General features: G+C 33.7%; 2 protein-coding genes across 8 annotated transcripts; one reads left to right on the plus strand and one right to left on the minus strand.

Moving 5' to 3' along the window:
- The first annotated feature begins 1408 nt into the window (after positions 1-1408).
- LOC111025938 (BTB/POZ domain-containing protein) lies at positions 1409-5049 on the plus strand. Of its 2 annotated transcripts, none has more exons than XR_015791660.1 (3): positions 1409-2822; positions 2948-4086; positions 4538-5049. XR_015791660.1 is itself a non-coding variant. In XM_022303863.2 (3 exons), the coding sequence occupies exons 1-2, from the start codon at positions 1734-1736 to the stop codon at positions 3887-3889; spliced, it is 2031 nt and encodes a 676-aa protein (XP_022159555.1). In that variant the 5' UTR covers positions 1411-1733; the 3' UTR covers positions 3890-3935; positions 4538-5049. The 2 variants fall into 2 exon arrangements, 1 of the variants encoding a protein (XP_022159555.1); XM_022303863.2 differs by having other exon boundaries at positions 1411-2822; positions 2948-3935.
- A 315-nt stretch (positions 5050-5364) lies between these two features.
- On the minus strand, positions 5365-8082 carry LOC111023392 (phosphoglycerate mutase-like protein AT74). 6 transcript variants are annotated; one of them, XM_022300826.2, is made up of 5 exons: positions 7627-8072; positions 6803-6922; positions 6511-6724; positions 5715-5795; positions 5365-5611 (listed from the first exon to the last, which is right to left on the minus strand). In XM_022300826.2, exons 1-5 carry the CDS (start codon positions 8018-8020, stop codon positions 5518-5520), a joined length of 903 nt encoding a protein of 300 aa, XP_022156518.1. In that variant the 5' UTR covers positions 8021-8072; the 3' UTR covers positions 5365-5517. The 6 variants fall into 6 exon arrangements, 2 of the variants coding, with proteins under 2 accessions (XP_022156518.1, XP_022156511.1); XR_015791661.1 differs by adding an exon at positions 6307-6386 and having other exon boundaries at positions 5544-5611; positions 5715-5899; positions 6511-6922; positions 7627-8082; XR_015791662.1 differs by adding an exon at positions 6307-6386 and having other exon boundaries at positions 5553-5611; positions 6511-6922; positions 7627-8082.
- Positions 8083-11696: the final 3614 nt, after the last annotated feature.

Genomic DNA, 11696 nt, shown 5'->3' on the forward strand with positions numbered 1-11696 from the left:
TAAACAAATATATGTCGTATTAAACAATATTTAAAAATTAATACAAGCTAAAAATAAAGGAAAAGAGGATAAAAATTGAAAATGTATGGCTGAACTAACCATAGCTCACCTGGTTAAGATATTATCACCGATGGAAAAGTTATGAGTTCGAATTCTCATCCTCAATATATGTTATTATTAAAAAAATTTTAAAATTTATGTAAAATGATAATATCGAATACACCTTTAGCAGTAAAACCTTTGTACATAATTAAAACGTTTATTTATTGAATTATTGCTATTTGAAAGGTAACTATTTTTTTTAAGCCAAGTAAAATAACAATCTCTATCATTAGTCAAAATTTTAAAAATTATTCGAATATTCAATTGATTGTTATTTTTTATTTTATGATATAAATAAATAATAGATTAAATTACAAATTTAGTTTTTAAAGTTTGAGCTGATCTCAATTTAGTTAATATAGTTTCAAAAGTTTTAATTTGCTCTTTTAGAATTTAAGCTATATTTCAATATGGTTCCTATGGTTTAAACCTCAAAAATCATCCATATTGATACTGTATTGAATATGAGTACTGAAATAAATAAAGAAAAATAAGTAGATCTTTGATAGATAAAAATATAATTTACGGATTATTGGTGAAGTTTAATTGAATCATAGTAACCAAATTACAAGTTTTAAAATTAAATAGACTAAATTGAAACTAATTTCTAAATCATATAGACCGAATTTATAATTAAACATAAATAATACTATAAATAAGCTCTATAGCTAACTTGAACATAGTTAATTGATAAAGTAAATTAAATATCAGATATAGAAACTCGAATCTGGGTTTAACTTGAAACAAATTATAAGATGTTTTTAAAATGTAGAAAAAATAACTTCCTTACCATTTCTAATTTTCACCCATAATTAAACTACATGGATAAAATAAAAAATTCAGCCAAAATTTTTATTTTTGTTATAAAAACTCGTCTCTTACATTTCTTTTTTTGGAAGGAAGCTACGATTAAATAAATGGTGTCCTAAAAATACAAGATCTTGAACAATCATCTCACTAGTCCATCCTTAAAATTTTGTTTCCAATTCCAACAACCTTGGATCAAAACATGACAAAAAGAAAAAAGGAAAAAAAAAATGATGTATTGGGTGGGTTTATTGCCAAGTTCTTATAATTATTGAAGAATCTCCCTCACTAAATTTTTGTTGTTCATCACAAAATCTTGGCCCAAAACTCCCCCATCAAAATTAATTCGATTCTACGTTACAAACCCACAAATTATTATTAACAAACATTCAATTCAGAATCCCTCAAATCATTGTTAGCTCGACAACATTATGAAATCGGCCTTCAACATTATAATGGGCATTCGCATTCCCCTGTTGGAATGGAAGAAAGAAGCAGATTTAGAAGAGAGAGAGAAGAGAGAGAGGAAGAGTCATCTTCTTTAATTCCTAATTCTCCCTGTATCTCTTGTCTTGTATTTATTGCCTTTCTCTTTCAGCTCTTTCTTCGCTGTGTTCTTGTGTCTTTTTCTCATCTGCTGTCTCGTTTCCACCGCCATTTTTAATGTGGGGGTTTTAGTTTTGGTTTTTTTCTTTTGGGTTTTCCGCTGTTAACGTGAAAACCAAAAACCCCAATTGTTTGATTAATTCGGTGAAGCCAATGGAGTAAGCTAAAGGACAATTTTTATCGCTTGCAATTTACAATTAACCAGCGGGTACTTATCAATGGCTCTGCCCGCATCCACATCCACAACTACCTCCAACGCTACTACTACTAATTCCACTTCTTCTTCTTCTTCTTCCTTTCAGAATAACCAACCCACTAAGCTTAAGCGCCGCAAGTGCCGGAATATCACTGTTTCTGCTAAATCTGATTCGTTTTCCTCTTCTTCTTCTTCTTCCTCATCTGGGTTTCAGGCTTTTTCCCATAAGAAACTTGATCGACCTGTGGTGATTGTTTCTTCCGAGAATTCATGGTGTTGCCCCGCTTCTAGACCTACTGTGACCCCTTCTGTTCCTCCGCCGCCGCCGCCTCCTCCCCCGTCGCAATCTCGCCGGAGGGGTACTTCTCCAACACCCACGAACGCGAGTGGAGCATCGGATTTGGTAATCACGGCCTCTGGGTCCGATTCGCCTTCTGCTTTTAGGGTACGGTTTTCTCCGGGCAGTGTTTCCCCGGTTATGGACTTCACCACGTCTTCTTCCTCCACCGCCGCGTTTAATGGCCACTCTGGATCCAACCACGACGCTTTCCCTTCGAGCTTCTCGAAGTTCAACTCTGCTCTCACAGCTGGGCTTTTGAACCCAATGTCGCCGCCGCCGTCCACTGATAAAACCCGATCGAGCCCCACCCTTTTTGAAATGATGGCCAGCGAGCCCGATATTCACCCTAGAACTTCTCAGATCCCGCCGCAGAATGCCGCTGTTTCCATTCACAGGAACCAAATTCCTGTTCATGACAAGCAGGCCCTGATGATGCAGAGGATTTCTGAGATTTTGGGGTCTCGGAGCCCTGGAAACCAGTTCAATGATGCCTCCAGCAGTGATATTAAGCTCACATTGAGCTCTAGAGATGGGATCAGTGTTTCGATGAATGTTCACTGGCAAATTCTCGTTGCTCACAGCCGGTTCTTCGCGTTGAAACTGTCGGAACGCTGGGCGAAACAGCAGCGGTCACCATCTCCGTACATTGTGGAAATTGCTGACTGTGATGATGTTGAAGTTTACATTGAGACCTTGAAATTGATGTATTGTAGAGATCTCAGAAAGAAGCTGATGAAGGAAGATGTTCCCAGAGTTCTTGGAATTCTGAAGGTATAATGTTTTTAGAATGTGTAGAATTTTCATCATTGTGTTCTATTGTTTCACTGTTGAAATGTCTGCTTTGTTAGATATCCCCCCCTTTACAAAGTTTGATCACTGCTGTGGTGGCATTATAGGTTTCGGCTGCGATCGGATTCGATGCAGGTGTTTTATCGTGTTTGGAATACTTGGAAGCTGCCCCATGGGCCGAGGATGAAGAAGAGAAGGTAGCTTCACTCTTATCTGACCTTCACCTTGAAGGTGTTGCAGCAGGGGAAGTTCTGAAGAGGGTCTCAATTGAAGTTACTAATGGACCAGAAGATGGCAATGACAACGAAGAAGTGCTGCTCAAGCTTCTACATGTAGTTCTTGAAGGAAAAGATGAGAAGGCGAGGCGTGAGATGAAAGGGTTGGTGTCGAAGATGCTTCGCGAGAGTTCGTCGCAGAATGACCTCCGAAAAGAATCCTTGTATTCAGCTTGTGATGGTTGTCTGCAGTTGCTCCGCCATCACTTTATGCGGGCAGTTGGGTCAGACTTTCAGGGTGTTGGGGAGATTGCTAAGCAGGCTGATAATTTGCACTGGATTTTAGATATCTTGATTGATAGACAGATAGCTGAAGATTTTCTGAAAACTTGGGCATCTCAATCTGAATTGTCAGCTGAACACTCTAAGGTGCCTGCTGTCCATAGGTTTGAGATCAGCCGAGTTACTGCTCGGTTATTTGTAGGAATTGGGAAAGGCCAACTTCTGGCTCCTAAAGACGTGAGATATCAGCTTTTGCAGACCTGGTTGGTGCCATTTTATGATGATTTTGGTTGGATGAGGAGAGCGTCGAGAGGCCTCGATCGCCACTTGATTGAGGATGGCCTTAGTAATACAATCCTCACTCTACCTTTAGCTTGGCAACAAGACATATTACTAGCTTGGTTCAACCGATTCATGAATTCAGGCGAAGATTGCCCAAACATTCAAAGAGGGTTCGAAGTATGGTGGAGAAGGGCCTTCTGGAGACGCAATGGTGAACAGGAACGACCTCGACTAATTCGAATCGCCACCCCATCGGCAGAGAACTCATGAAGAGCAGCTGTGTCACAGTACAGAGAACTTAGTTTATGACTAATGGGTTTGTTCTTTCTCTGATCACTTGTGTTGAGGCCTCATTCGTTGGTATTGTTTAGTTTAAAATCTGCTTCCTTCCTAAACCAGGAACATCTATCCGTTCGACTCAATATACCCAAGGTTGGGTTGGAAGAAGATAATAGATGCTCCACATTGTAATTCCTTTAATATTGTTTTCATCTGCTCGTGTTTCTGCATTTTATTCTTTCAAGTCTTGGACTTCGTTTACCCTTTATCGAAACGCCATTGTTTATAGCAAAACTTTGGTGCAGTATCATGTAAGTTCAGGGTTCATTTGAAACCTGAGATTTTTGAAATGATGGTAATCTCTAGAGATTTGAGAAACTATGCTTGAAAAGTCATTGAGTTACTGTTTGAAAGCTCTTGTTAGATGGATTCAAGTCCAATGTAATGTGATGGCTGTTCTGTTCACTATTGGTTTGACTTTGTAGGAGTCCTTGAGTTGACTCTATCTGACTATTCTTTCTTTAATTAGGCTATAATCACGGATCAAGATGCCAAGAATGGGGAAAAATAGTTCTTTTAGGCCATTGACTCTATAGTTTCAATTGAAGTGTTATCTCACTTAAAGCTTTACTTTTGCAGCCACGCGTAACTGGAACAGGCGTATTCGGAGAGATCAGGCAACCTACAAGATGGGTGTACAGACTAGAGGGTAATGCAGAAAGTGGTATTGTTAAAACCGACGAGCGAAGAATCGATTGATTGAGCAACCCATCTTGGTGCACTGCTTGATCGGGTTTCTTTGACATACTGCAAGAAGAAAAAGGCAGAGGAACTGAATGGATTTGACTGTAAGTCTGATGTTTATTAGTTGAGTTTCATAAGGCATCAACTGTGTGGTGTTGGGAGTGGGCTGAGTTTCTGAATAGATAAGAGATTTGAAGTTGAAATCTGGTTTGGTGGTTGGTTTGAGAATCAAGAGTTGTATATGGTCCTTTTTTTTCTATTTTTAGATGCAATTGATGGATGCTGTTTGCAGCATTATTGGTGAAAGAACATTATTGCTGTCTGCTGTTTATTGTTCCTTTCCCACTCTTCCAAAAAGTTTGCTTCCTCAAACTCTTTTGAATCAATAATATGCCATTTTTATCATATTTTCCATCTGAACAGACAAGGTATTCTTGCTTCAAGAGAGAGAATTGTTTACAACTCCTCTTGTAAGCTTCTATTATTCAATTCTCCATTGTTTGAAGTTAGATTTAATTCCACATTAATTTCTAACGACAGTCCTTTAGAAGAGATTGTTAGCAACCCGTACTACTATTAATTTTACTTTTGTATCTAATAAGGTCCGGACCTATTAGATATTTTTTAAAGATTCATGAAATTGTTAAACACAAAATAGCACTTTTTTAGGTCCACAGATTTATTAGGTACAATTCAAAAAATTCATGACCAAACTTGTGATATACAACAGAAGAAAAGAACCATTCTTAGCATATAAACAAAATGGAAACCCAAGTGAAGAAATGAGGGAAATACAAACAAAAGGATCTGTTTTACTTCTAGTTCTACAGTATGTTAATTATCTGTACAGAGAGGATTCAGAAACAGTTTTCTGTTTAGGTAATACTGCACTCATCATCAAAATGGGTGAAGAAGGAGTTCATCATTGGACAATCATAGTTCAACTCTCCAATTTTTGCATGCTTTTGCCTGAAACAGAACAAAACACAACACTCTGCAACTCCCAAACGAAAAAAAAGACAATGGCAGAGCTAGAAAAGAGAAGGCGGCCAAATGCAACAGAAGAGCTTACCATTCTTGGTCAATCAACATCTCATCTGTTAGTCCAAATTGTCTCAGCTCTTTTTCAGTGTGGTGTAACAGCAAAGTGTACCTGCAAAGAAAAGGTTTCAAAATTGTGCTCGTCGCGGTTGTCGGTGGAAAAGACGATATCATGGCTTAAGATATGCCTGGGAGTGCTTTTGACCGCCACTTGCTCTTCAAAATCATCGGGTTTAGAAGTAACATAAAAGTGCATTGTGAAAATGTTAAATATATGTTTTAGTCTCTATTTTTTTGTTGAAGAATGTTAGAATTGGTTGATAATGAACTTACTCGACATGATACTTAATGAGCCGACAAAAATGCAGAAGAGATTGAAAAGTAGGTTATCTAAGAGAGAGAGAGTCAACTCCCTTGAATTTAAGCCAACTCACTAAATATCATGTCTCGTAAGTTTATCATAAACTAGATCTTTAACATCGACCAACAAAAAAGAGTATAATTGAATAATGTCAAGACGTAAAATGTTTTAAACAATAGAAACCATCTGACATGAAGATAAGATACCGCTAGCAATATGAGAGAAGTTCTCATTAGACAACAACAATTTTTCGTAATCCTACCTAAGTATGCATATTAGGTCAGTGAGGGCTTGTTTCTGCCATAGAAAGTTGCACACTAGACGATGTCACCTCCCACCTGACTTGAATCCCCCGGCATAACCAGATTTCAAATAACCGACTCACTTGCCTCTTTGAAAAAACACTCAAACATCATCATAGACTAAAACATACCTTTAGCGTTAGACGAAAGGCGAAACAATTTACCTTCCACCAAAGCCTTTCTCCATAACAATCATTCTGCCATTGCCAAGATTGTTGAGTCTCTCATACTGATCCACAGTCCATTTGTACCACCTCATGAGAAAGACTCTGAGAGTGAGGCCATGGGAGACGAGGACCAAGTTCATGTTGGGGTTTCTGCGGCCTGGCGGCTGAAACCTTCCCACATCAATGTCTGATTTCAGTGTCTCTCTGAACCCTGTTTTTGTTTTTGTTTTTGGCTTTGTTTCAGAGTAGAGAGCAGAAACTGTTGGAAATCTGGAAATTTGTATTGTACCTGTGATTCTGTCGTAAACATCTGCAGCAGATTCCCCATTTGGAAAGCGATAGAAGAAGCGACCATACAGCATTCTCATGGCTTTCTCAACTCTCATTTTCTCTCTGTCTTGAAAGTTCCCTTTCATTTTTACCAACACAAAAACCACAGTTTATGATTACAGATTTAGCCATTATTTCCATTTAGTAACGAACCTTTAAAATGTTATGTTTAAGTTTAAAAGTTCTATTTTGGTACACTAATTTCTAAAACGTCTATTCTTAGACTCTGCTTTTTTTTGAACCATTATTTTAGTGATTTCTGTTTCTATTATTTTTTCTGTAAAAAAATATCTATTTACTTCAATATTCATCTCAACCAACTTAATATTCATCTCAACCAACTTATATAACTTCAGCCTACAATAATTATTCATTTGTTACAAAAACTAAAATAATAATAAAAATAAAAGGATTATTTCTTAAAATTCAAAGACTAAAAAATTTCTAGTACTAGGATTTTAGAAAAAATAAAAAATTTAAGTTTTAGGAATAAAAGTTTAGGGAGAAAGGGATTAAATTTAAACCTTTTAAAAATTATATACTTTTAACTCTCGATTTTAATTTAAATAAATTTATCCTATACACTAGTTAAATATTTTCGTAGCATGCCCACTAACATTGAAAGTAGGTCACTAAAATAAAATGAGGATTGATGGGAAAAAGTAAAAATAGTAATAAAACTAAAAATAAAAAAATAATTGTGGTAGTAATTTATCACTATTTAGTCCAACAATACGTTAATTAAATACTGTATTAATGAAGAAGAAGAAGAAAGCGAGGTACCAAAATCTTGCTCGCGCAATCTGGGTTCTTCTCTCATGCCGGCGATACGGCGGCGGTCGAAGGAGCGGGCCAGGTGCTGCAGCGTCTGCCGCGTCCTCTTGTACGGCGACACGTAGAAGTAAACGCTCCAGTCGTGGGCCCCATCGCCCTCGATCATCCGCCGCACGTTCCTCCCGCACTCCTCCGCCTCCCCAATTCCGGCCTCCGTCAGCGAAATCCTCGGGTCCGCGATTCGGGTGTACGCGCTCTCGTCCACGTTCCCCTCGCTCTGCCCGTGCCGGACCAGAATTATCCGCCGAGGCCGCGGCGGCCGGATCCCGGACCCGCAGCACCCGACGCAAATCCCCGACGAACACCACGCCGTCGCTGATGAACCCACAAAAAGAGTGGCCATTGTTTCAGGGGAAACAAAAAAACAGTGGGCCTTTATTTATTTATTTTTTTTACTTTTTTCTTTTTTTTTAAGGATGAAAATATCCAAGTTTTGAATTTAATATTATTTTGCTCTACTTTTCTTTCTTTTTTTTTAGTACATGTTGTACTCTTCTATTGGTTAAATAAAAATATCAATGTTATCCATTTATTCAACCATATACTCGACACAATTTTTTCTTTTTTTCATTTTTTTTATATATATCAAACTTTCACTAAATTAATTTTAACTTTATACCGAACAAATTTTTACTGCTTATAAGTCATATACTACATTACATTTCTAGTATGATTTAAAGATCAAATTTGTGAGTTCTAACCTTTAAAACTTCTACCTTTTTTTCATTAAACTTTTAAAAGTGTCGATTTAGATCTAAATTTTTCAAAAGCATCTTTAGTTCTTGCTATATTATTCTACCACTTGATCTACACACTCCAGATTCACCTAGTTAATTTTATGACTTCATCTTTAGTGCATGCTCACATAAATACATTGATATATAATTCTTTTTTTCTTTTAATTATGGGTGGTATGATCGAATCTTCAAATACAAGCAAGAAATTGATGTGTTATCCTTTGTGATATGCTCGAATTGGCATATCAACATACTCATTATAAGTCACCTTAACATTTTTTTTATTACTATAAAATACATTATCAATTTAAATACATTTTTTTAGTTTAAGAGGAGGTTGACTTATCCATCTCTATGATAGTAATAGGTATCTTTCACTAGAGATAGGCTTGAACTGACCATTATTTTATTTTTTTAAAATACTTGTGGAAGTTTGAGAAGTAAATTGGTATTTATATCTAAAATTTTAAGACCATTATTATTGGTTTTGAAAAATCCATACCAGCAATAATCAATCATATATTGGACAACCATGTAAGAGGCCCATTTAATATGATGATGGGCTTTGGGTCATTCACATCTGCCTCAAGTGGGCCTAAGGAGAGTCCAGTTTTAACATCTCAAGTTCTATCGCTCTTTATCTGAGAAGTTCGTCTTTTTTTTTTTTTTTTTTTATTTTCGAGTTCAATAGACGAAGATTTGAACCTCCGACTTTTTCGTCGAGGATATACGTTAGCTATATTCATTTTAGCTACTACCAGTTTTAATAGAAATAAGATTCTATCAACCCCGCCTCCTTCTATACAATATTTACATACTTCTAATAATTAGAAAAAAAAATTACAAAAGCTTCTGTATATTAAGCCGATTTATCTTTTCTAATTATTTTGAGTTTTCTAAAGAGCGCTTTTGAATTTTTCAAAAAACTTGCATAAAATTTTTAATTTAAACCGCTTGCAAATTGGGAATCTCTTAAAAGTTAAAAAGTGACTCTCAAGTCAAAAAGACACATTAATAAATAAATAAATATTTTTTAATTGAATTAAATCGTTTTCTAATGCAATTTCATTAAGAGTCATTATTAATGATATTACTCCTTAAAAAATTGGTTATTGGTAATTTAATCAAATAAATCTTTAATGTGAAATAGGGGACTCGTTGCCTGTGGAATAATTAAAGGTAATTAAATTATAATAATACTATTAAAATTCAAACCCCTTCTTATTTGGAAAATGCATGAAGGGAAAAAAAAGAAGAAGATAATGACATTCAGGATTCATATATATAATGATAAAACATACTTACTTTTTTGAAGTTGAAATTTTAGATTAAGTTATACTTTTCGTCCACGTATTCTAGGTCGATAAATTATATTATAGCATAAATTTAATATGTACTTTAAAGGATATCATAACTTTTTTAAATATAGCACAAATATGATTTTTGTTTATTGTGTTTTATATTAATTTGAATTTGAATTTGGCTTGAGATATATTATTTTTTAAAAATTTTAAACTTTCTTCCATTTTTAAGAATAGAATACATATTTATTTAATGTTATTTATCTTTCATTTTCGTGTTGATTTTGTAATTATACTTTAATTTATTAATCTTAATTGCATCTACCCATGTAATCCAAAATCAACATGATGTTGATGCGTGCTAATGTGGTTGATTAGATATAATAATTCCATTTGTCGAGAATATATAAAAATTAAAGGTTAAAGTATAATTTTTGCCTTTTGTTCATTTTAGTTCATGTATTTTCAAAATGTTCATTTTAGTAATTGTATTTACAACTTTTATTTAATTTATTTCTTGATCATTCAAAATGTTGGTTTTTTGTCATTATACTTTTAAAAAGTAACAATTTTGATTTCTTAATTTTATTTGGAATCTCATTTTTTTCTATCACATCTTCTACACTACACTACGTTCAATATATTTTTTGAAATGTAACCATGACTTTATATTAAACGGTTTTCATTATGTGTGAAATTTGTGTAATAATTTTGTAAATAGAGGCCAAAATGATCAATTTTTAAAAGTAAAATGACTAAAACAAATATTTTAGAAGTACATAGATTAAAATCTACTAAAGTTGAAAGTAAAATGACTACCATAAATATTTTGAAATTATAGAGACCAAAATTATTTAAAGCTAGAACTACACTGAACTCAATAGAATTTTAACCAAAATCAAAACATTTGACTTTACGTCGATGAAATATATTAGTATTTTTTTTTTTACAACAATTTACCTTGAGTACCTTTTCTATCATGAAAAGTCATTAAAAAAATTAAAGGGTAAAAATGATTTAAAAATGTTCTCCAAATGTCTTCATTGCCCATAGATTTTTTTTGTTTTTTTTGTTTTTTTGACCTACATTCTCCATAGAACTTTCCGATAATAGAGTAATTATGAATATTCTAATACATAATATGTTAAAACATGAAACAAAAACATCGATCAGATAACCACTCTCATTCTTATCCTCTACAGATTGATTTAGAAAAAAATAATTTACAAATAAAAGTAAAATAGGAAAAACAAAATATATAAATAGAAGAGGAAAAAAATTGTAATATAAAAACCAAATAAAAAAAAAATTGTTTTGGGTGTTTCTTAAAGTGCAACACCATCTTTTAATACACGTCCCTTTGGTCAAAATCAAATCAAATCAAATCGAGAATTCCCTTCAAGCAATTTATCTTGGGTATTTGCCAAATTAAACTAAACAAAACATATAAATAAACTTTTAATAGAAAGTCTATTGATTAATTATCCTTTGGGATATTTTATTGATTTTTCTTTTTGAGCTCCCAAATATTTGAAATCTAGGAACTAACTTCACACCATGTCTCACAAATATTTTTTTAACTTTTTAAAGAGCTTTTAAATTTTTTTGTTTTTTATTTTTTATTAGTTTGGACTAGTTCTTACAAAAATAAAATAGTAAAAGATAAACTTATTTTTCTCGAAATAGAAAAACCGATTAAACATAAAATATTTACCAAACATATTAAAATAGAAAAGTATATAAATGAAAAAAAAAAACTTTGTAAAAAATCATGTTCTACCTTTAAATTTGACAAATTGTATTAATTCCTCGTCATAAATTTTCAATTTCATTAGATTTGGACATTGATTTAGATAAGTATTGCAATTTTTACCTTCTATTCAATTTTCACTCATTTAAAAAAAACAATATAAAAATCTAAAATAATAATAATACTAAATATTAATCACTAATTTTAAATGAAATCAAGATTTGTACACAA

This window comes from Momordica charantia (genome assembly GCF_013281855.1).
Source record: "Momordica charantia cultivar OHB3-1 chromosome 6 unlocalized genomic scaffold, Mcharantia_2.0 BLBB01000006.1, whole genome shotgun sequence".
NCBI classification, from domain to species: domain Eukaryota; kingdom Viridiplantae; phylum Streptophyta; class Magnoliopsida; order Cucurbitales; family Cucurbitaceae; genus Momordica; species Momordica charantia.